General features: G+C 34.2%; 1 protein-coding gene across 1 annotated transcript in view; it reads right to left on the bottom strand.

Moving 5' to 3' along the window:
• Nucleotides 1-26,773, bottom strand: part of LOC148955337 (uncharacterized) — a 61,438-nt gene that overhangs the window by 16,652 nt on the left and 18,013 nt on the right. The window contains exon 2 of the mRNA XM_089108166.1: nucleotides 3,031-3,391. Within this exon, the coding sequence (XP_088964292.1) occupies nucleotides 3,031-3,391 (361 nt within the window). The remainder of the gene's footprint in view (nucleotides 1-3,030; nucleotides 3,392-26,773) is intronic.

The raw sequence follows: 26,773 nt of genomic DNA, 5'->3' as shown, positions 1-26,773 counted from the left end.
TCTACATTTTCTTGCAAATAAAATGACATAATATTAGAAATAATATATAATTAAAAAGAACTGCATATTCACATACAAGATGATGTAACGCACCAATGACGTTATATATGGTAGGTTACAACCCTGAATGACGGCATACTAGTTTGAAAAGAAGAAATAGCACATATATTTTTCAAAAAGCTGCTCCTCTAGGGTATGATGTTACACCTGTTAGACTCCACATCGCGAACCCCTATGACGTCTTCTTCACTAGATATTCCTAAATTAGCCACAAATGTTAATTTTTTCTTACTAGCCACTTTTTTTTAGGCTACTATTGGCTGCTGTTCGTTCTTTACTAGTTTGCAGCTATTGCTGCAAGCATGATCCGGCTAAAAAAAAATGCCAATTTTATGATCCAGTTGAGGCTTTTTCATGTGTAAGATGTGTTTTCTTTACAAAAGCGCGATTTTTTCATGTTTTCTGTGTGTTTTATGGCAAAAATTTTTTTAGTCTCATGATTACAGCAAGGTTATTTTCTCTACATTTTGTTTGTTCTTAGTTATTTTTTTCTATTGTTATTTATGATATTAGAAACTTCAAAAAGGGCTCATTCGATTGGAAATTCAAAGGGCTAGTGCCCTTATTAATAGTAGAAAGTGATTGAAGGGCAACTAACCCCCCTCTCGCGCCCACCTTTTCCCCAAACACATACAATGGAAATTTTGAGATAGCCATCTTGTTAAACGTAGTTGAAAGTTCTGGAAATTAGGTCTTTGAGGATGACAACCCCCCCAGAGCCCTCAGAGCAAGGGTTGTAAGTTATGCCCTGGGGATATATAAGGTTTTTTATAGAAAGTGTCGTCGTAGAAACTTCAAAAAAGGCTCATTCGATTGGAAATTGAAAAGTCTAGTGCCTTTTTTAATATTTGAAAGTTATTGGACGGCAAGTAACCCCCCTCTCACGCCCGCCATTTCTCCAAACACATCCAATCAAAATTTTGAGATAGCTATTTTGTTCAACGTAGTTGAAAGGTCCAGAAATTATATCTTTGAGCAGGACACAACCCCACAGCCCTCAGGGCAAGGGCTGTAACTTATGCCCTGCTGGCATATAAGGTTTTTATAGAAACTTTTGTCGTAGAAACTTAAAAAAGGGCTCATTTGATTGGAAATTGAAAGGGCTAGTGCCCTTTTTAATATTCGAAAGTGATTGGAAGGCTTGACATTCTTATAATAAAGATCGATGTGGGTACAGTGAATTACTATTTTTTTTTGTTTAAACCAGGGCACTTCGTATCGAAGGAGTTGTTGTAGGAACTTCGAAAAGGGATCGATTGAAAATAGAAAGGGCTAATGCCCTTTTAAATAGTCGAAAGTGATTGGAGGGCAACTAGTCCCCCTCTTATGCCCACCCTCCCATTTGCCCATTATGTTTAAAAACTAAATTTTGCCTTAAGATTAAATGAAAATGCACTTTGTTGATGGTAATTCCCAATAACAGCAGTATCCCAAGAACGACTCAGGGTAGGCTATTATGTTCAAACTTTCGGGACTACTTCTGCTCTTAATATTTAACCAAATCAAAATAGCGTAAGTTTATCAAAGCTATCAAAGAAAGTAAACAGATTTTTTTGCGAATGGTATCAAGTTTTCTATTGCAGGTCAACTAGAGGAGTTATGAAACTAAATTAAACGCTACTATTCGTGTCCAGATTTTTAAAAGGGCGTAATGCTGTTAAAAATTGCTGAAATATTTTCTCCAGCATACAAATAGCAGGCCAAACTATAAAGTCTTAAAAAAACGAAAAGATTTAAACTATTATTTTCTTTTTCCCTGAAAAGACTATAACAGAAATTACAATAAATAACCGAGTCAAACTCAAAACGAGAAGGAATTAACATGAGTAGGGCTCAAAACCCCTATGCCTTCTCAAGGGCAGAACATAATTTAAACTTTAATGAAAAAAAATACAAATGAATGTGCATTGTCAGTTCAATATACATATAGTGATATTTAGTAATCAAAATGTTAATATTATTTGATTTATTAAAGTTATAAAAGTAAAGACATTTATATTTTTTTCAGTAAAGTGCAAATTATGTTCTTCCCTTGGGAAGGCATATGCTTTTGAGCTCTACTCATGTTAATTTCTGCTTGTTTTGAGTTCGAATCAATTATTTAGTGTAATTTCTGTTTATTTTGGGTTTCATTTATTTATCGATGCTGATTTGTGGTAATTTCTCACTTGGTAGATTATTTGATTTGATTTTTGCTCATTTTTGGTTTAATGGAATTCGTTACTTTTCTTTGAAAAGCTTATTTTGTGGAAAAAGCTTTATTAATTAATCGAAAGAAAAAGCGAATGTCCCAGCTAGCAACTTCTAGTAAGACCCAAAGATATTTAAGAACAACCAGATGGGAGAATGTCTGAGGGAAAAGTTCCGCAAAGTCTATGACGTTAATAAATGCCAAAATAGCTACAAGGTAAATTATTGGTGGAACCGATTGTTGAACAACAAGTAACAATAAAATCGAGAGTGAAGCAACTGATTCTGTAACTGCACTGTTACTTTTTTAGTAAACTGTCACATGAGCGTTTTTCCTGTTCTTGCTCATGTTGGAATATCGACCTTGTCATGTCTAGTTTAGGTTTTATTTATTCATGTTTTTTTTGCCACTATCATGCATATATTTTTTAATTCAACTGATGACCGCTATACTCCTTCTTGTTCAACTTCATTTTATTCATCAGAACCATGGTAAAGCGCTAATGGTGTTTTTTTCTATTTCCAGATTTGCTTTAGCCTTAGGCTGTTGGATTCTACGTTTGAGATAAGCCTTCTGTTTCTTCACCGTATGTTATTGTTTTGCTTTTCTTTGGCTACTAATATTTAAAAATCAATTTGTTTCACTAATTTTTAAATTTGAAGTTAAGGATGATCATTTATAACCTTGTTTCACTAATTTTTAACTTTGAAGTTAATGATGATTATTTATAACCTTACATATGTATAAAAATGAAGATAGTATGATTAGCATATACCTACCAGTAAAAAGACCATTAGCTAAAGCTGGAATATTTATGACAGCCTTTGGTCCAGTGGATCTAATTTTTCCATTGAACAATCCATTAGCAAGAGCTGGTATGTTGTATATTATTGGTTTCTTTTTTACACTTTCTAAGTGTTTCTCCGAATTGATCTCGTTGTCATATTGGTAGGTAACATAGTATGGGTCATAAACATAAGGGAGAATTCGTTGGTCCGAATACTGACTTTGCAACGCTGTTTGAATCTGAGATTGGTAGCCCGAGGGCAGAAGATAAACAGGCTCAGCTAAAAAAGGTGTAAATCGGAAAATCCTCGAAGTTACCGTGTTAATAGTCGTAACGATTACCCAAATGTATGCCTGCAAAGAAAATTGTAAAATATTAAAAAATAATCAAGCCTACAGTAGAAGGTGATTAACTGTTTGAAATGAAGAGGCTATGATTAGCCGTATAGGAACTGACAAATGATTACCTTTAAGCTGATAAATGTCAGTACTAACTTACTATGGTTGAGAGACCCTTAGAAAACTAATTAAACACTTTTCATATGAATTTTTAATGTTAGATTGTAATCATCAACAGTTTAATAATGGTAGTATCTGCAACTCATGCAAAAGGAAATTTCCGGCTTTTCACAAACATTTATCGGGATGGCGTCATAACATCGAACCGTCAGGAGCCCAAACGTCAGGAGCAGTACAAAATCCGTCATAACACCGACAAAAAAATCTGTCAGAACCGCGAACCGTCATAACAGCGAAAATTTTAAAACTTTAATTTTTGGGGGGTTTAGGGAGGAAAAGGTACCTAGGTTAGGTTATGTTACGTATTTAATATATGCTATGCTTTACCCCAATCCCCCCTGATGTGCAAATATATAGCCAAAAATTTTTTCTAAACTATTAAACACTTATTACTATTACATAAACTTATAAATTTTCTTAGATGTTATGACGGTTCGAGGTGCTGACGGTTCGATGTTATGACGTTTCGTGCTTGCGACGGTTTGCCGAAATGGTAGCACCTCCATTTATGTCTTTAATACCTTAAAATAGTTTAGGCTAGTAAAATTACTTTAATAGGAACTCGTTGCAATCATGGTTGGCCCCTTGTGGGCAACCTAGTAAAAAATTTAATATGTTTTAAGTAAGAGAAGGGGTATTCCTCCAGGGTTAAGTGACGTCACAGCCACAAGCCCGTAGAATACTGCCGGGAGTGACATCAGACCAGACTACTGGAAATTTAGCTTGAATTTACGTAATAGGATGTTGTCGAAATCGAACTACGCATTATCTGTTTTTGTTATGATTCCAACCGCATAAGTTGTTTGCGCTTCAAGCCTAAGATAGCAGTTCTTTTGAAGCACAGTTGCCAAAACAAAAAAACCGTCAGAGATTAATTGACATTTTAGGAGATTATTTGGACAGCAAAGAGATGGAACCTCTACCTTGTGATCGCTTTAATACGCAAAATCCAATTTTGAATATATAGGCTACATTAAGAATTATAAATGTGTAAGAAAAAGTCGTCAGAACGTCTTTCAGACCTCATCTTTGAGAGTTAGACAAGCTAACGAATTGAACGTTCAATTCTGACACTGTTTTTCTTAACATTATCAACTATAACATTTAGAATGTTATCTTTTTAAAACTTCTCCATGGCCTAAATGTTTCCTGATTATGATTTCTTTATTTACTAATCTTAGACACTTTAAAACTCATCGAAACACCTAATTTCAAATACATTTTTGACCGAGTAAATTAAACGGGTAGATACAGTTTGAAGACGTTCATGAAACGTTGAATTGTTCTTTGTTCCTAAGTAAATTGTGAACTTTAGACACATCAATTAAATTGTAAATGCATCTATGCCCTTATTTCTCAAAATTAGCCGGTGGAAATATTAAACAATGCAGGTGACTTATGAAAACTTGAATTTTTTTTGGGGGGGGGGGAGATCCGAGGGCTCAGTGGGTACACTCCTATGCCCTTCTTTTTCAAAATTAGCTGTTGGAAATATTAAACAATGTAGGCGACTTATGAAAACTTTCATATTTATTTAGGGGGGTGGAGGATGATGCAACAGCTCATTGGGTACATTCTTGTGCCCTTTTTTCTCAAAATTAGCTGATGGAAATATTACACAATGTAGGCGATTTATGAAAACTTAATTATTTTTTTTTGCGGGGGGGGGGAGGGGGGATGATCCGAGGGCTCATTGGGTACATTCCTATGCCCTTCTTTTTCAAAATTAGCTGGTGGAAATATTAAACAATGTAGACGACTTATGAAAACTTTAAATTTTCTTAGCGAGATGGGGGATGATCCAAGGGCTCACTGGGTACATTCCTATGCCCTTCTTTCTCAAAATTAGCAGGTAGAAATATTAAACAATGTAAGCGAATTATGAAAACTTTAACATTTTTTTGGGGGGGGGGGATGGGGGTGATTCAAGGGCTAATTGGGTACATTCTTTTGCCCTTCTTTTTCAAAATTAGCTGGTGGAAATATTAAACAATGTAGGCGACTTATGAAAACTTTAATTTTTTTCGGAGGGGTGGAGGATGATCCAAGGGCTCATTGGGTACATTCTTATGCCCTTATTTTTCATAATTAGCTGGTGGAAATATTAAACAATATAGTCAACATATGAACACCTTAATATTTTCTTTGGGAGGTGGGGGACGATCCAAGGGCTCATTGGGTACATTCTTGCGCCCTTCTTTTTCAAATTTGCTAGTGGAAATATTAAACAATATTGGTGACTTTTGAAAACTTTAATATTTTTTTAAGGGGGTGGGGGATGATCCAAGGGCTCAATGGGCACATTCTTGTGCCATTCTTTTTCATAATTAGCTGGTGGAAATATTAAACAATGTAGGCAACTTACGAAAACTTTATATTTTTTTCGGGGGGGGGGGGATAATCCAAGGGCTCATTGGGTACATTCTTGTGCCATTCTTTTTCAAAATTAGCTGGCGGAAATATTAAACAATGTAGGCGACTTATGAAAACTTTAATTTTTTTCGGAGGGGTGGAGGATGACCCAAGGGCTCATTGGGTAAATTCTTGCGCCCTTCTTTTTCAAAATTGGCTTGTGGAAATATTAAACAATGTAGATGACTTTTGAAAACTTTAATATTTTTTTAGGGGGTGGGGGATGATCCAAGGGCTCAATGGGCACATTCTTTTGCCATTCTTTTTCATAATTAGCTGGTGGAAACATTAAACAATGTAGGCGAGTTATGAAAACTTCAATATTTTTTTTGGGGGGGGGGAGATGATCCAAGGGCTCAATGGGTACATTCTTGTTCCCTTCTTTTTCAAAATTAGCTGGTGGAAATATTAAACAATGTAGGCAACTTATGAAAACCTTAATAAATTTTTTTGGGAGAGGGAGGTGGGGGATGATCCAAGGACTCATCGGGTGCGAGTTGGGGTGGGATCCTCCCACACAAATAGAATAATGTAGTTGCGGGGCAACACTTTGATTTTTTGTATTGTTTTTTTTCCATGTGTCGATTTTTTTAGTTTAAAATAAACTTTCTAGTACCACTTCATAGTAAGATTCGAGGGTTGAGTTGGGCCGAGACCCTCCCAAACAAATAGGATAATTTGATTGCTAAGGCAACACTTTGATTTTTGTCATTTTTTTTGTCGATGATTTTAGTTTAATATAAAATTTCTAGTACCACTTCATAGTAAGATTCGGGGGTTCGGTTGGGTTAAGATCCTCCCACACCGACTCTATCTTTACTGTTAAAGCACCGAGGACAGTGAAAATAAAATCTGTTGTTCGAATGGGTTAATGTGATGTTTGAATTGAGTATGCTAATGGGTTAATGAATTGCTTTTAGGTATCCTTGGAAAAGAACATTGCCTTTTAGGTTACCACCCTCCCTCCAACTTTTTCTCAAAATGACATAAAATATGCTTGCAGCTGTACCAATCGTACGCTATGCTTCCTCATAGACATGACGCGGCTTTCTGTGTGGTACTTTACGGCTGGTTATAGACACCACATGGCTCTACCATTTGAGAAATAAAGTTACATCAAACAACAACATAGCAGATTGTAACATGTATCAAAGTGTAGAGATTCGTATTGTGAGTATGCTATTTGTAATGGCCACTATAATGACTTCAGTAGTTCGTATGAGAGTAATGCAGCAAATTTAGAAATCATTGGAAAATGAAATAGAAGAGGACAATCTGCGTGAAATGAGAAGAAGAATCTTTGATGAAATGGTGAGAAAAAGGGTAGGCTCATCAGTTTCTGCAGTGGAAGAGAGTGGCCAATATCACAAGAAATAATAAAAACAAAGGACATCCTCTCCGTTACAAGGATGATCAGGAGCACAAGGAATCTCTCACTAAAGGAGGTTCGATATAGCAAAAAAGAAATTGAATTTTATCATTGGATAGTGAACTTTAATATATTTGGGTACGATAAAAGCTTATGGAGTACTACATTATACCATATAAAAAGACTGGGATTCTACAATAGAGTGATTAAACAACATAATAAAAGTAGTCAAGAACTGAGAAATTTTCAGGAAGATGTCAGTGAAAGTTGCAGCTTTTTCTGGGTAGAAGCACTATACGTAAAGGGTAATGTATCTACAGATGAACTTACAATTTGAAACTTTGACCCTAGAGTTTTAATTTTTAACATATAGGAATTTCAAGTTTCTTGAATTCTGAGCGACATGCCCTAGTCCTGGGTACACAACATGGTTCTTTAAACGATAGTATCATAAAGGTACAACTGATTGCAATAGGTTCGTAACGCACGATGAGAAGTATTCTGTATAATGGGATCATTGTTTGTGGATGTTTAACCGCGATCTTTAAAAATTATTTTTATGCAAATATGTGCTTTTTAAAAAAAAAATTAATATGTTTAAGCAATAAATATCTCTAAGCTTATCCCGTCTTTATTATTTAGAATAGTTCTATTCATTCAAGAAATTATGAAACAATTGTAAGTAAGTAACATTCCTTCTTGAATTCACTTCTTGGATACACAATACGGAAATTTCATTTATAAAATTATGAAAAAAATTGTAAGTAACAAACTATTTCTTTAGTTCGTCTCTAGGTTACACAATATGGAAATTTCATTCATGGAATTCTGAAAAAATTGTGAGTAAGTGACAAACTACTTCATGAATTCGCCTCTTGGACACGCAGAAAAGAATTTTCATTCAAGAAATTATGAAAAAATTTTAAGTAAGTTACAAAGTCTTTTTTGAATTCGCCTTTTGGATACACAATACAGAAATTTAATTCATGAATTTATGAAAAAAATTGTAAGTGAGTAGCAAACTCCTAAAAGTAATAAGTTTTCTGTGAAAGATAGCAAATTGTTTCTTAGAAGTGGCAGATATTTCTTAAGTGATGACACGTTATCTGTTAAAAGTCACAAGATTTCTGTCATAGAAATAAAATTTTTCTTAGAAGTAACTATTTTTTCGTTATGATAACAAGTTTTCTGCCAGAAGTAGCAAGATTTCCTTAACACTAACAAATTTTCTCTTTGAACTATCAACATTTTCCCTTAATACTAAAAACAATTTTACTTAACACACTCAAGTTGACTCGAAAATGACTCGAAGTAACAGGTATTTTCTTAACAGGAACAAATTTCTTCTAATAGCACCAAGTTTCCAGTCAAAGATAACACATTTCTCATAGAAGTAACAGTTTTTTCGTCAGTGATAACAGGTTATCTGTTAGTCATAGAACTCTGACAGAAAACTTGTTATCACAAACGAAAAAAGTGTTACTTCTATGAAAAATTTCGTATCTTGGTCGGAAAACCTTCTACTTCTAAAAGAAAAGTGGTTATCATTGATTAAAATTATCACTTCAAAGAGAAATTTGTTACTGCTAAGAAAAAAACTGTTGCTTCTAAGAGAAATTTGAGAGTGTTAAGTAAAAGTTTATTATTATAAAGGAACAAGTTGTTACTTTGAGGAGAAAATTTGTTAGTGATAAGGAAAACTTGCTACTTCTGACAAAAACTTGTTATCATAAAGAAAAATTGTTACTTCTAAGAAAAATTTGGTATCTTTCAGAGAACTTGTTATTTCTAACAGATAACTTGTTATCACTGACGAAAAAGTTATTACTTCTATGAGAAATTTGTTATCTTTGACGGGAAACTTGGTGCTATTAGAAGAAATTTATTGCTTTTAAGAAAATACTTATTACTTCTATGAGAAATTTGAGTGTGTTAAGTAAAAGTTGTTTTTTTTATCAAGGGAAAACGTTGATAGTTTGAAGAGAAAATTTGTTAGTTTTGGGGAAATCTTGCTACTTCTGGCAGAAAACTCGTTGTCATAACAAAAAAATTGTTACTTCTATGAAAAATTTGATATCTATGACAGAAAACTTGTGACTTAACAGATAACGTGTTATCACTTAAGAAATACCTGTTACTTCTAAGAACAATTTGGTATCTATGACAAAAAACTTGCTACTTCTAGGGGTTTGTTACTTACTTACAATTTTTTTTATAGTTTCATGAATTAAATTTCTGTATTATGCATCTAAGAGGCGAATTCAAGAAAGAGTGTGTTACTTACTTACAATTTTTTTTATAATTTCTTGAATGAAATTTCTGTATTGTGTATCCAAGAGGTGAGTTCAAGAAGGAGTTTGTTAGTTACTTACATTTTTTTTCATAATTTTTTGAATGAAATTTCCGTATTGTTTAACCTAGAGACGAATTCAAGAAAGAGTTTGTTACTTACTTACAATTTTTTCATAAGTTCATGAATGAAATTTCCATATTGTGTATCCAAGAGGCAAATTCAAGAAGGAGTTTGTGACTTACTTACAATTTTTTTCATAATTTCTTGAATGAATTGAACTATTCTAAAGAATAAAGACGGGTTAAGATTAAAGATATCTAGTGCTTAAACATATTAGAAAAGACTTTTTTTTTGAAAAAATACATATTTACATAAAAATAATACTTAAAGTTCACTGTTAAACATCCACAAAAGAGGATCCCATGACATAGAATAGTTTCTACCGTGTCTTATGCACTTATCGCGATCAGGTATGTCTCTAGGTAACCACTGTGTGAAGAATATTACCTCGTATTCAGGATCGTGATAAATCCCTTCAAATCTAGAAGACTTAAATTCATTTATACTTCAAATTTGAATCCTAGAGTCAGAGCTTTTAATTAAAAGTCTATCTGTAGATACGTTACCCTTTACGTATAGTGCTTCAACCCCGAAAGATGTAAATTTTAGTGACTTCTTCCTGAACATTTACCACGTTCTTGACCACTCTTATTATGTGGTTTGATCACTTTATCGTAGACTCCCAGTCTGTTTATACGGTGTAATGTAGTACTTCATAAGCTTTTATCGTACTCAAACATATTATAGTTCACTATCCAATGACAAAAGTCACTTTCTTCGAGTTCCATAGACAATAATAAAAATGCACATTCAAATATAACACCACAAGATGATTTTTTCAAACCAAATAAATTCTGTGTCATATAGTCCTATTATTCTGGAAGCTATTAATGTAATATTTAAGCAGAGAAGTACTTCAACAAACTTTTATATCTTTGCTCAAGGTTAAAAAGACTTATGACTACGGGGAGGAGTCGTAAAACCACCTGAATTCACTGTGTGGAGGAGTCATAAAACCCGTAGAATTAATTGTGGGGTGAGTCATAAAACTCTCGGTATCTATTGTATGCAAATGAAACATGGAAATTGTTACGTAACTTAGCTTGTAAAATGTCACATGTTTGTAAATATCACATCTCCAACCTTTTAATAGATGTTCTAACCTTTTGGGCTTCTAGTGCACCCTAAAAATAATGTAAATATGACAAAGTAATTTATAGTATATTTTTAATTAAGTATTGGCATGTAGAATATTAATATAAAAATATGTTTCATACATTATTATGCATTAGTAACATTGTTGAACAACTTTAGACATTCTGAATCTGTATCATAATACAATTCATTTGTGTTCTCTCTTGATAGTGCCCTCTGTAGAGATATCCATCTTGTCTTTGTCTCTTCTGTAAATCTTTCTTTTCTGTTATATCGAACCTCCATTTATGAGAGCATCCTTGTACTCCCGATATTCCTTTTAATGGAGAGAATTTACTTTGATTATGTTGTTTCTTATTATATTGGTCACTTTCTTCCACTGCAGAAACTGATGAGCCTATCCTTTTTCTCACCATTTCATCAAATATTCTTCTTCTCATTTCACGCAAATTTTCCCTTTCTGTTTAATTTTCAATGATTTCTAAATTTATTTAATAACTGTCATACAAATTACTTAAGTCAAGACACTGGCCTTTACAAATAGCACACTCACAATAAAAAGATATTTCTAACTCTACAATTTGATCCATGTTAAAATCTGCTATGTTGTTGTTTGATGTAACTTTAGTTCTCAAATGGGGCAACCGTGTGGTGTCGATAACCAGCCATAGGGTACCACAGAGAAAGCCGCGTCGTGTCTATGAGGAGTATAGCGTACGATTGGTACAACCGTAAGTATATTTCATGTCATTTTGAGAAAAAGTTGGAGGGAGGGGGTAACCTAAAAGGTAATGTTACTTCTACAAGGATACCTAAAAGCCATTTCCATAATGCATTAGCAAACTGAGTCCAAACATCCCATTAACCCATTCGAACTACAGATTTTATTTTCACTGTCCTCTTTGCCTTAACAGTAAACATTAAGTCGGTGTGGGAGGATCTTAATCCATCTCAAACCCCGAATCTTACTATGAAGTGGTACTAGAAATTTTTTATTAAACTAAAATCCTCGACAAAGCGAAAAAAATGACAAAAATCGAAAAAAAGTGTTGCCCTCGCAATCAAATTATCCTATTTGTGTGGGAGGGTCTCAGCCCAACTCAACCCTCAGATCTAACTATGAAGTGGTACTTGAAAGGTTATATTAAACTAAAGACATCGACACAGGGGAAATAAACAATACAAAAAAATCAAAGTGTTGCCACGCAACCACATTATTCTATTTGTGTGGGAGGATCCCACCCCAACTCGCACTTAATGAGCCCTTGGATCATCCCCCACCTCCCTAAAAAAAATACTAAAGTTTTCATAAGTCACCTACGTGGTTTAATATTTCCACCAGCTAATTTTGAAAAAGAATGGCATAAGAATGTACCCAATAAACCCTTGGATCATCCCTGCCTCCCTAAGAAAAATTAAAGTTTTCATTAGTCGCCTAAATTGTTTAGTATTTCCACCAGCTAATTTTGAAAAAGAAGGGCACATGAATGTACCCATTGCGCCCTTGGATCATCCCCTCCCCCCGCCCCATAAAAAGATATTAAGGTTTTCATAAGTCACCTACTTTTTTTAGTATTTCCTCCAGATAATTTTGACAAAGAATGGCACAAGAATGTACCCAATGAGCCCTTCGATCAACTCCCACCCCCCACCCCCCAAAAATATTTAAGTTTTCATAAGTCGCCTACATTGTCTAATATTTCCACCAGATAATTTTGAAAAAGAAGGGCATAGGAATGTACCCAATGAGCCCTTGGATCATCCCCCCCCCAAAAAAAATATTAAAGTTTTCATAAGTTGCCTGCATTGTTTAATATTTCCACCAGCAAATTTTGAAAAAGAAGGGCATAGAAAAGTACCCAATGAGTCCTCGGATCACCCCCCCCCCCCCAAAAAAAAAAATATTAAAGTTTTAATAAGTCGCCTACATTATTTAATATTTCCGTCAGCTAATTTTGAAAAAGAAGGGCCACAAGATTGTATCCCAGTGAGCCCTATGATCATTCCTCACCTTCCTAAGAAATATTAAAGTTTTCATAAGTCGTCTACATTGTTTAATATTTTAATCAGCTAACTTTGAGAAAGAAGGGCACAAGAATGTACCCAATGAGCTCTGGGTCATCCCCCCTACAAAATATTAAAGTTTTCATAAGTCGCCTGCATTGTTTAATATTTCCACCAGCTAATTTTGAGAAAGAAAGGCATAGATCCATTAAAATTCAATTTCCGTGTCTAAAGTTCGCGCATTACTTAGGAACAAAGAACAATTCAACGTTTCAAGAACGTCTTCAAACTGTATCTACCCGTTTAATTTAGTCGGTCAAAACATGTGTTTGAAAATAGGTGTTTCGATGAGTTTAATTTTTAAAGTGTTGGTAATTTTCTTTTTAATATTAATTTTATGGCTGGATGTTTGCATGAATAGCTGAAGTGGAAGTGTCTAAGGTTAGTAAATAAAGAAGTCATAATCAGGAAAATTTAGGCCATGGGGAAGTTTTAAAAAGATAACATTCTAAATGTCATATTTGATAATGTTAAGCAAAAAAGTGTCAGAATTGAACGTTCAATTCGTTCGCTTGTCTAACTCTCAAAGATGAGGTCGGAGAGACGTTCTGATAATTTTTTTCTTACACCTTTTAACTCTTAATTTAGCCTCTATATTGAAAATTGGAACTTGCATATTATTGCGACCACAACCTAGAAATTCTATCTTTTTCCTGTCCAAATAACACCCTAAAATGTCAATTAGTCTCTGACGGTTCCATGGTTTTGGCAACTGTGCTTCAAAAGAACTGCTATCTTAGGCTTGAAGCGCAAACAACTTATGCGGTTGGAATCATAACAAAAACAGATAATGCGTAGTTCGATTTCGACAACATCCTATTACGTAAATTCAAACTAAATTTCCAGAAGTCTGGTCTGATGTCACTCCCGGTAGTATTCTACGGGCTTGTGGCTTTTACGTCACTTATCCCTGGAGTAATACTCCTTCTCCTACTGTTGTACCCAAAAATTTAAAAACAAGCTTTAAAAAAAGACAAAAAATGACAATTAAGGAAGAATTGCCATTTGAACCTGATTTAGGAACTATAACTATTATGTCATTTTATTTTAACGAAAAAAGTTCGTTATCAAAATCAATCTATGGGAATTTCACAAAATAGAGTGAAACCCTATAAAAATGGTGTTGAATCAAAGAGAAAGCATTTACACTATCAAGGAAAGCCACTTTCGCATGGTAAGCAGTGAGGTGTTTTTTAATCTTGCTTTATTTTTTTTCTGTCGTCACTAGTGGGGCACTAAAACATCCTAGAAAGATGCTTAAAGGTCTATTTAAAAGGAAATCGCTTTATCTACATTTTTTTTGCTAATAGAATGACATAACATTAGAACTTAAAAAAAACTGCATCTTTACATACGAGATGATGCAACGCATCAATTACGTCATATATGGTAGGTTACAGCCCTAAATGACGGCATACTAGTTTGAAAAGAAGAAATAGCACATATATTTTTCAAAAAGCTGCTCCTCTGGGTATAATGTCACACCTGTAAAACTCCACATCCCGATCCCCAGTGACGCCTTCTTCACTAGATATTCCTAAATTAGCCACAAATGTTGATTTTTTCTTACTAGCCACTTTTTTTAAGCTACTATTGGCTGGTGTTCGTTCTTTACTAGTTTGCAGCTATTGCTGCAACCATGATCCGGTTTTAAAAAAAATGTCAATCAAATGATACAGTTGAGACGTTTTCCTGTGTAAGATGTGTTTTCTGTACAAAAGCTCGATTATTTCATGTTTTTCTGTTTGTTTTATTGCAAAATTGTATGAGTCTCATGATTACAGCAAGGTTATTTTCTCTACATTTTGTATGTTCTTAGTTATTTTTTTCTATTGTTATTTATGATATTAGGGTTGCTGCGATAGCGGCAACCTAGTAAAAAACTTAAAGTAAAGGCCTTTCCCCAGCGAGGAATGTCTGGTATTTTTTGATTTCACTGAATATTCCTTTGTATTCATATACAAAAATATGAATGAATTAAGAACAACATGAATGAATTATGTCGAGTAATCAACAGAATGGTGTTATCATGGTTTCAACAATAGCAGCTGCCTAGTAAAGAGCGAACCACATCCCATAGTAACCAAATGTTGAAAAACTTGTTTTGAAAATAACTGTCTAAGGAGAAAAAACTAGCCATCCGACACTGATTCAGGAATGGTAACAATTATTTCCATTAATCTTAAAAGTAGAAGTTTGTTGCGAAAATAAATTTGTAGAGATTTCGAAAAAGAGCCGGAAACCCCTTGAAAATGGTGTCAGATCGAAATAAAGTGAACATTTGGAATCAGCATGGTCTAAAATATTTTATAAGATAATTAGAGTCCTCCACCTTGAACTACAATGAAAATTACTTTTTGCATGGGTAATACTGATATGTCTCCCTTTTTTTCTTCTTTTTCTACACGGGCAAGCAGGTTACCAGAACATCATAGAGCGCTGTTTAATGGCTCATTCAAATGGAAATTAAAGTTCTAGTGCAACTTTTAAGCAACCAAAAAGATTGGAGGGCAGCTCGACCCCCTACCTCAGCTCCTACCGCCAAGGTCCTTCGATCAAAATTTTGAGAAATTCATTTTGTTCCACATAGTTGAAAGGTCAATAACCAAGATTTTGGTGATGGAACGACCCTCCATAGTCCCTGGGGAATGGGCTGTAAGTTACGCACTTATAGGATTAATCAACCAATAGACTAACTTGTATTAACAGAGTTGGTAGTTTAGTCGGTAGAGCGTTGGACTTTTTTCAATCATGGTTTTGTCCCTTCTATATGATTATGTTTAGACTCTATATTTGTTAAGGCTGAGTACGGTAATTCTTGACCAATATCGTTTTTTCTACTACGCCAAAGAATCACGATTAACTACCCAAATTTGAGGAATTTTGAGCTTTATTTTTTAAAATAATTTCTGGATAAAAAAAAATTAGCCTCACTTCTTTTCACATTTTCTTTTAGCATTCCGGACAAAAATCAAATTAAGTTATTCAGAATTTTTCAATTCATTATTTCTTTTGGTTCCCATAGTCTCTGAAGAAAGGGATGTGAGTAACTCGAATTTGCTCATTTTTCACATATAGCCTAGTATTTGTTATTATATAGATTATTGTAAGCTATTTCTAGTATATTTTTAGGGTGGGATTCTTGCATAGGGGGGGGGGGCGGGGTTCATGGGACGAGTTGTATATGGGAAAGAAATTTTCTGGGGGAACTTTCCGGGAGAAATTTTACACGGGGGAGGCAAGTGGAATTTCCTTTCATTATTTAAAAAACCGTCAAAAATTAAATAGAAAAGCTTCAAGTGGAACTAAGTAGTGACATCCGGGTGGCAGCCTAGCTAACAACCTAGTAAGAGACGATCAGGTCCCATACTAAGAAATACAGTTGTCTATAAATCCTAAAAATAGAGTTAGATCAAAACACAAAGTATACTATTAGAATCACCTTGTCCGAAACTCCTATATAGGATACTCACAGTCTCTTTTCGTTTCATTTCAATTCCTGTTCGTTTCAATTTCAAATCATAATATGGCTTTATTTTTGCTTGTTTTAGGTTTCAGTATGGCCCTTTAATTTTCTTTTGAAAAGCTTATAAAAGATCTAAAGCCGAACTGGCCAGCCATGAAAATGGAACAACAAAGAAAATATGTTGGTTTGAAAAACAAAAAAAGTGGCTTGAACTACGATATTCTGCATCGACGCCAACGTTTTTTTCGTTTTTTCCCTCCTCGGCAAGCTGGGCACTGGAAAATCATCGAGAGATGTTTAATGGAAAATTTTAAGGAAATTACTACCTCTGGTGTCTTTGGTAATTAAAAAAGTTTTTAAAATAGAATCAATTTTTCCAACAAAAACTGCATTTTCTTGTACAAGATTGAAAAATGACGTCATAATCTTAGGCTGTAACCATATCTAATGTAATAAGTGAATTAAACATTTATACACGTTTATCTTTCGACGAGATAATATAAGAAATACACAGTGGATCGATATACTTTATTATAAATGGGGACTATGCAAGTTTCATCGGATATAGCTGAAACCTAGTAAAGAACAAATCACGGCAAATAGTAACTAGAATTGAATATAATACAAGCATCTTTTGAAAAAGTTACTTATCTGGGGTATGGCGCCATACTGAAGATCGTCTCTTACTATTCCAACTAAGGAAAAGCCACAGGTTTTTTCTGTTTGTAATCCGGGTTGAAGCGGCAGTATTTATATAGGGTCAGAAACGTACATATAAATTTTTTTCGGGATTGCCTTTAAAGATGAGCTGCTTAATGGGTGATTTGAAAGGATATTGATTTATTTGAACGAAAAACTGCATTTTCTATAACAATATAGTGTGAATGTTATAAATGTCATCTTACCTACAAAGATCAAAATAAGATTTTTAACATTATAAAAAGCATGTAAATATAGTTTTATAAAATATAGTAATCTATTTAGTCCGAGTTGTAGCTGTAACTAGTAACCTAGTAATAGACAATCACGTCCAATACTAAGAAATTTGATAGAAAATAGCTCCTGAAATCTGGATTGCAGCGGTAGCTAGCAACCTAGTAAGAGACGATCACGTCCCATACTAAGAAATACGATAGCCCATAACTACTGAAAATAGAGTCAGATCAACCAAGAAGTACACTGTTAGAACCGCCTTGTCCAATACCCCTATATAGAAAAATAACTGTCCCTTGGCTCAAATAACGAGGAAAATTCATTGGCTTGAAAAAAAAAGAAAAGTGGCTCCAAGCACGATGATTTGGATCGACGGCATCTTTTTTTATTTTTTTCTAGAGAGCTTTTTTCCCTTTTTTCTAGAGACCTGAAAATCATAGAGAGCTGTTCCATCACTCATTTAAAAGGAAATTGCTACATCTAGTGCCTTTGTAATTAAAAAAAAAATGCTTTTCAGAATAGAATAAATTTTGTACGAAAAATTGCATTTTCGTACAACACTGTAGTAGCAAATGTTATTCACATCATCTTTTTTATGAAGATCTAAATAGTATTTCTAACACTATAAAAAAACATGTAGACATAGTTATATAAAATGCAGTTATTTCTTTTAGGGTGTTAACAAAAAATCTGACTGGTGAATTGAAACTAGAATAATTCCTGAAAACTTTAAATAAAATCATTTTATTTTCATTTCTAGTAAAGAACGATACATGTCCTTGAAGAACTACCTTAAAATCGTGTTTTTAACTTTTTGTATTAAAAGACGATCAATAGAAGAACAAACCATTGCATATATTGGACTTAGTAGCTGCCTGATTCTTTGAGGTTTGGATTGCTATTCCAAAGAAGAAAAAGCCGTAGGATTTTTCCTGTTTGCATCTGGGTTGCAGTGGTAGCTAGCAACCCAGTAAGAGACGATCACGTCCAATACTAAGAAATAAAATAACCCATAGCTCCTAAAAATATTGTTAGATCAAAACAAAAAGTACGCTATTAGAACCGCCTTGTTTGAAATTTTACAGTAAAGAACAAACTTCAGCCCATAGTAGCTGTACTAAGATTATAATTTAAGATACAAAAATGTTTATTTCGCCTTAGCAACAATCCTACCTTTTGATCGCAAACCGAGTTTGTATCCGAATTGCAGCGCAAGCTAGCAACCTAGTAAGAGACGATGACGTCCAATACTAAAAAATAAAAAAGCTCATAGCTCCTAAAAATAGTGTCAGATCAAAACAAGAAGTGAGCTGCCTTTTCACGGAAAATTAGCTTTGGATTGGGTTTCTTCTCAAAAAATATTTTAAACATTTGTTTGTCACTTTTAAACAAGTAATTTGTTTGCTCTGGAAGAAAACCATGCCAGCGGTGGAATTCGAACCCAAGCCCCCGAAGAGACTGTAGGATAATCCCAGCACCTTAGACCGTTCGGCCATGGTACCTCACACGACTAAGTGAATATTACACATAGATCAAAAAAATGATGCCCAGTATCATATTTATAGCAATAGCAAATTAGATTTTGAAAAAACCTAGCTCAAATCCGGATTGCAGCGGTAGCTAGCAACCTAGTAAAAGACAATCACGTCCTGTACTAAGAAATACAAAACCAACAGCTCGCAAACCTATTGTCGGATCAAAAAAAGTACACTATTAGAACCATTTTGTCCAATACCCCTATATAGGAAACTAACTGTCCCTTGGCTATAATAACGAGGAATATTCATTGGCCAGAAAAACAAGAAAAGTGGCTCCAAGCACGATATTGTGCATCGACAGCATCTTTTTTCCGTTTTTTTCATTCTCTGCAGTTATCGGTGCACTTGAAAATAATTGATAGCTGTTTAATGGCTGATTTGAAAGGAAATTGCTAAATTTAGTGCCTTTTGTAATTAAAAAAAATTATTTTCAAAACAGAATAACTTTTTTTTACGAAAAACTGCATTTTTGTACAGAAACGTAATAGCCAATGTTATTAACATCATTTTGTATATGAAGATCAAAATAGTATTTTTAACAGAATCAAAGGCATGTAGACATATATAAAATGCAGTATTTCCTTTAGGATTTTCACAAAAAAATCTGATAGGTGAATCGAAACTAGAGTAATTAAAAATTTTCATGCCAAGAGACGGTAAGTTTCCTATATAGAGGTACTGGACAAGCCGGTTCTAATAGTGTATTTCTTTTTTGATCCGACTCTATTTTTAGTAGTTATGGGCTATTTTATTTTTTAGTATGGGACGGGATCGTCTCTTACTAGGTTGCTAGCTACTGATGCAACCCGGATATCCCTTATATAACCTTGATTACAAACAGGAAAAAGCCTATAGCTTTTCTTCTTTGGAATAATAGAGACGAACCTCAAAGAATCTGGGAGCTAACTAAGTCCAATATATGCAATGGTTTGTTCTTCTAATGATCTTCTTTTAATATGATCTAACCGAATATTTCTTTCTTCTTTACTTTCATTTTCGACTCTTTCTGATTCTCGCTGTTGCCTGTCTTCTAACCACAAGTGTCTTTGTTCTTCGCTTGTACTTTTACACGCTTTGATCCTCGGTGCCGAATAAAAACTTAAGACGAACAGAAATTATTCCGTATATGAGGGGAAATGTCCCCCTCCCCCGCAAAATAAAATAAAAAAGATCGTGGCAGTGTTGCATCGACATTAAATTTAAATTATAACTGGGCAAAGATTAATTTTAAAGAAACACAGTTTTTCTGAGGGAAGTAAAGAGCGAAGTTGAAACTTGAAACCAACAAAGAGTGTTGCTTCACAGTCTATCTAACGTATATCGATAAAACTAGTGCAAATAAATCAACTGATGATATTTCCCTATGTTTGTATGATTATAGAAAACTAGCGCTTCTAATCTATACCGCTTTGCTTAGTCTTACACCAGCTCTGATATCAGTAACTTTCAGTATACAATTAAAATTATCTTAAAACTTAAGCATAAAAATAAATATTATTTTAACAATCGCCAAGTCATTGAACAGCACACCCAAGTAATAGACTGATCTATCAAGTAACATCTCCGTCTCACCAGCTATAATACCAATAGTGACTAATATGTTATAAAATGTTATAAAATATTAATTTTTTAAGAAAGCGAAAATCAAATCATGGCTTTTAGAAGAATTAGGAGGTTATAGCCCTAATCCTGTCTATGGTAATTTCTGCTCGCCGCAGGATTCACTGTTCATACATAGCAGTATCTGTTATCTTTATGTTGAAAGTGACTATTCCCTTGATTTTTGTTCATTTTTAGATTCACTGATTTCTTTACAGTAATTTCTATTCGTTTCAATTTCGAACCATAATATGGCTTTATTTTTGCTTGTTTTAGGTTTCAGTATAGCCCTTTAAACTTCTTTGAAAAGCTTATAAAAGATCTAAAGCCGAACTGGCCAGCCATGACAAAAAAAAAACAGAAAAAAATGAATATAAAGACGACAAACGGGTCTATGGGCAGTTAATGAAACCGAAGAAAAACAACAAAAATCAAACGAATATTTGACCCGTATCTAACAAGGCGTCTTCAGCGTAGAAAAAACTAAAACTAAAATAGACTAACCTAAAATATATAATATACAATTACTTAACTTTTACAATTTGAAGCTGCCTCCATCAAACCACAAAAGTAACTCCAACCTCCAGTTACTTCTGTGGTTTGATGAAGGTAGCTTCAAATTACAAATGTTAAATAATTGTATATTATATATTTTTAGGTTAGTCTATTTTAGTCTTATATATATTTTTTAGTTTTATTTCTTTTTTCTACGCTACAGACGCCTTATTAAATACGGGCAAAATATTCGTTTGATTTTTGTTGTTTTTCTTCGTTTTCAATTACTGGCCATAGACCCGTGTGTCGTCTTTATATTTATTTCTTTGTGTTTTTTTTTTTGAAAAACTTCTTTTTTAGAATCATTTTTTAGTTAACTTCTGTTCATTTTTTAATTGACATAGTTTTACGAATTATCAATTGAAGGTCATGTGAATTTTTTTTCCCGTTTTTCTGCCTAAAAACAAAAATTTTGGTTTGTGAATTGGGGTGAGATTTTTTATTCATATGGATGAAAAATCTGCGTCATCTTGGGTCTGTTATAGGGCTAGAGCCACAATATAAAGAAAACACGCTTCTTAATCCAACATTTTTTTAAAAAGGATTTTTCATGTTTTCATTTTGTTGTATTTTATCAGCTTGTTCAAAAAATGCATTCCAAGGTCATTTATGAAAAGAAATGTTGTGGTCTTATAAAAAAAAAAAAAATATAGTCACAGGTCAGTGCAACCAGACTTGATTCCTTTATTTTTGGTTCAATGGAGCTCTTCTTGTCTTTATTTACATTTCCCGTAAGTTTAGATCCAAGACAACAACAAAATTATTGTTCAGTTAAGAGATATAACCAAATTTCAAATTGCTTTGCCTTCATTGAGATTTAAATGACTCTGTCTACATGGCCAGTAAGTTTCAAGCCTTAAAAGAGATGAAACAACTTTAAGGGCTACTTTCGGAGGTCACGAATCGACCCAATCAAATTAATTTCAAGTTTTTTCTTTAAAAATTATGTTTAAATTTCTTAAATAGGATTATTCTAAAGTATTTATGGTATCGTGTTCTTTATGCCCGTGCCACATTATAGTCACACTTGTCGATAAAATCAAAACTACAGCACCAATTACGTTCGCCGTTCGTAATTTCTCGAGTTGAACATTGTTCAACTTTCAAGCATAAATTTATTGACTAACCAATCAGAGTGAAGGTTTAAAGCATAATTTTTAAAACTAGATAAGATGAAAACTTAGAATAGCGGTTTTTCTAGCTGGGAGAGGAATCTGCCAAAAGTTAAGAAGACTTAGTGTTAATAGAGAACAGTTGGATTCAAATTACTGTTGGTGCAAACTTTTTAAACTAATTTCTTGCAATTTTAATTTTTTTGCTTTTTGGATACAAGTGTGATGTTAAAATCAAGAAAACTGCCTTGTCACTCATGCTATTTGGCTTTCTTTATTGATAGATGTGACTATGATGTGGTATGGGCATTAGTAGTTTAGACCTAGGTCTGGGAGTCAGGAATAAGTTCAGTTTTGCATTGTTAGAGAATACAAATTAAAACAGCTTGAACTTACATTACTTTTGTATCGATGGAAGATTTTATAGCCTTCGTTTAAGCAAAGATAACTTAAAGCAAATTTCAAGAACATGTCACACCTGACCACAAAAGCGATATAGTATGTCGGAGGAAGGACCATGGAAGAAATACAACAAAAATTATTACGCCTATTTTATGACAGCAAGAATCGATACAATCTAGTTGTTTCCAATTTTAATATTCCCTTTAAGGTTTTTGGACCGTGTCAACATGTAACTTTAAAGTCAGTAGATAAATACGTATGTGGGGTTTTCAAATCTGTGTTTGTAACAAAAGGCCCTTATTTAGCCCCAATTGGCCTGACCCCATGTCAAGTGATGGACCATAGAAAATACACAAAAAGAATATTTTGCCTGTTTTACGACTAGACGAATCGATACAACCTAATGTTTTCCAATTCTAATATATCCATTTAGGTTTTTGGACCGTGGCAACATGTAACTTTAAAGCCAGTAGGGAAATATATATTTGGGGTTTTCAAAATCTGCGTTAGTAAAAACAAAGGCCTTTTTTGAACCCCAACTGGCATGACCCGTGTTTTTTTCACTCAAGGTTCCTCTCGTGCCAGGAACTTACGACTTTCAGGTTCTAACTGATCAAATTCGAAAAGTTATTGGCTCACTTTCAGGCCCTATAACACCCTTCCCCGTCCTAACAAAAAAGCGCGTGGTATCCATAGCCCAACTATGATCCTTATAGGTTTCAAGCAGATCGGGGGAAAAAAGTTTTTTGGCCCCTGAATTGTCAGCTAAAACCAATGTTTCTGTTTCTTTTAGAAATGGGATCTCTTTGATCTAAGAAATTTCTGATATAAGTTTCAAGCCAATGAAGAAAGTTTTTTGCTCATTTTTAGGGGGCTCATTCCACCATTTTATTTTTTATGCACTATGGTCCCTTGGGCTAAAAAAAAATACGGGTGTAGGTTTCAAGCCCTTTGAAAAAACAAAATCTTATTTGGCTCCTTTTCGGGGAAACATTTTTTTTTTTTTTTTTTTTCTATTGCATCATCTTGTCCCGAAGATTATAGGTTTTGGGTCGATCGGAAAACAGCAGGTTTTTGGCCCTTTCTGGAACCTTTTTTTAGAAAGGGACCTTGAGCTCAAATTAATTTTTATTTACATTATGTTCCGTCTTACTCAGGGACTTACAGCTATAAGTTTCAAAACTATTATGAACAATAAGTTTTCGGTTCATTTCAGGGCCCACAAAGACTCCATCGTTGGTCCACAATTCTTAAACTTTTCTAGCCAATCAGAAACAATTTTTTGGATTGTTTCTGGGCCCCTTATTTTGGGGTCCAGTCAGACTTTATTTGTTTTATATACATTCCTTTTAAATGTAGAAAAAATCAGGTGGAGAATAATGCATGGTCCACCAATTAAAAATATTGGCTCAGCCAACAAAACAGAATGCTCCACAAATTACCAACTGACTTTTTAGAAAAGATTTTAGGCACCGTTGTTAGAATCAATACTTCTGAACGTATCTGTTTTTTGATGCTATGGCATATAAAAATCTAATTTCTAAAATACATACCGGTATTATTTTCAATACTGCGGTTTCCTTGTGGTGTTTAAAAAGGTTCCAGCACTACTATTATCTATGGTAAATTGTGTTCCTTTTAAGTTTGGCCCGATTATTTATTTTAATTTCTGTATGTTATATGTTTAGCTTATTCTTATCGTGCATGATAATTCCTATTCTTCAAAAGATACTGTTTTACTTTTTATTTGACCTTATTTTTGTTTGATCTAGTTTTTACTATTGATGTTAAAATTTTTAAAGGAAACTTTTTTTAATCAATAGGTTTCATTAACTCATTCACAGGAATTCTACTCATTTTTAGTTTGTTTATTGAGTAATATTGGGTTTTATCTTTGTTTGTCACTTTTCTTTCAAATACATTTTTGGGGAAATATTTTTTTTAAATTGATCAGTTGTAAAAGCATAAAAAATAAGGGTGCCATGGGTTATTTTATACAGAAATACATAAGAAAATAAAGAGCAACATTCAAAATTAAACGCACAAGAATTACCCAATACAAAGAGCAGGATATGAGGCTGTAAGTTTTCTCCCATTTTTTAAGAGCTTGCGCGTTTTACTTAACAACGCACGATTCAAGTAGTGGGGCCATAAGGTTTTCTATAACACACATACGGAAAATAACATAGGGAAATTAGCATAGGGAAAATAGTATTGGATTTTAAACGGAGCCCACTGACGTCACACCCTCGCACCTGTCGCCATCTGGCAAGATTCCCATTTTAGGCAAGAGTGCAATGTCCTTGGCAAGATTGCAATGTCCTTTTCGGTTAGGTCAGGTGTTTTTCTATGACAAGCCCCTTTGTTTTTCTATGGCAGACCCCTGTGTATTTCAAACGCACATCTTGTTTCAAGCCAAATCATGGCTAGACACGTTCCCAGGTGCTAGGACTCCCCCACGATGTTTTCTATGCAAAAACATACCTCTGCAAGTGTTTTACTCCTATACATGTCCAAACATAGCTCCCCAGGTGGTAGAACCCCCCCCCCGTGATGCTTTTCTATTAAAAGCCGTAGTGAACTTTCCCTTCAAAGTACGCTATAAATAGGCATGATAAGGATATTTTCTCATCAGTCTCTTATAAGTACTTGACCGAGAAAACAAGCATTTAAATAATGGATAACTCCTATCAAGAAGTAAGTGCCTTTATTAGAATTTTTTCCTGTCACTAGGTTTTTCCCTATACCCCCCCCCCCCTTCCCAAAAAAAATCTTTCCAACTAGGCGTTGTTTATACTCATTTTAAAGCATAAAATGGCCTCTTTTCACTGCGTAACCCCCCCGCCCCCCCCCCCCCCGATTCATTACTATTTAATTATTTTTTCTTCAAAATATTGCTTTTCTCCCCTAATGTTTAGAAACGGTTGTTTAAACCTTGGGGTTCATCAAATGTGTAAAAATCTTTTTGCACTCGCTTTGCCTAAAATTGTCATCTGTTGTGAAAGGGGTGCGTTTGTTCCACTCTCACAGGAGGGTTTGCTATTAATTATAGCAAATGAAGCATTACATAATTCTAGACGGTCTGAAAGAGGGGACGAATTTTCTGCAAAATTAATGCGTAATAGAGATATTTTAGGACATGGAAATTGTGTATAAAGAAGAGGGGGGCGCAATAAAAACATTTATTTACCATCCTAAGTATAGACAAAAAAACATAGTTTTTACAGCTATTTAAATGATGTATATTATGATCTAGATTTCAAATTATTGGCATGGATTTGATACACCTTTTGGCCCTACAAGAATAACGCTATTTTTCTAAGCTTTAAATACAGCTCTTTTTTATTTTAAATGCGTTGCATCTCTTGGCATGCATTTCAATTTTTTTTCTAAAGAATAAAAAACAGGAACATTATGTGTCTCCTCCCCCCCCCCCATTAATAGGGTGACATGCAAGCCTGGGCTACAGACAAATTATTGTCTAGTATTTTCCCCTATAGTGTTCAATTTATTTTACATTTTTTAAAGCTTGAGATATATGTATATAAAAGGACGATTGCTATTTTGTATTATTTGATAAGTTGATTTCTATGTCCATTTTGAGCTTTCTTGAAAAGGAGGGGACTTATTTAAAAGCTGGACAATGTTTGAATATTTATAGCATGAATAAGAATTCTGTTTTCTATGACTTTTGTTGGTGGTTTCTAAAAGGGAGTACTTATTTTTTCTTCTGTAAAAGGGGGATGTTATTTTTATACTAAATTTTCTTCTCTTTTCTAGAATTTCGCCGCTCTCCTCCCTCCAAGTAAAAGAGCTAGGGGCACCGAGCTGACCCCTGTGAGGGTATCAGTAATATGCCGGTCTTTCCATGGCAATGCCTGTGCAGCCCGTGGCTCCCCATCAAGATAAGCCCGGCCCTTCCTGGGTTGCACCATCCAGAGCCCCTTCCAGACTAGCTCTGCCTGCACAAGCTCCAAATGCATCACAAATTTCAAGCCATCGAGCTGCAATACAACCAGCGTAAGACCCTGTACAGACTATAAGGAAATTAAAGAGGGAATGGACGGCGAACAAACAAACCCCCCCCCCCCGGAAATGTTTGCTCGGCTCGTAAAAAACGTAGCAAAAATTAATATAGCTAATAAGCTGTTGGGCTTTTTTTGAAGTTTTTTTTCGTTGCCCCCCCCCCCAAAAAAAAATCCTGCTGTGACCCCCCCTAAGTAAAATCTTGAATTAAGCCCTGCGAGTATAGCACCAAT

Source organism: Artemia sp. Qi Xiang Cuo, chromosome 2 (assembly GCF_049724085.1).
Source record: "Artemia sp. Qi Xiang Cuo chromosome 2, ASM4972408v1, whole genome shotgun sequence".
Lineage (NCBI taxonomy): Eukaryota > Metazoa > Arthropoda > Branchiopoda > Anostraca > Artemiidae > Artemia > Artemia sp. Qi Xiang Cuo.
The sequence above is the reverse complement of the archived record's forward strand: the minus strand, read 5'-3'. Positions and strand labels throughout refer to the sequence as shown.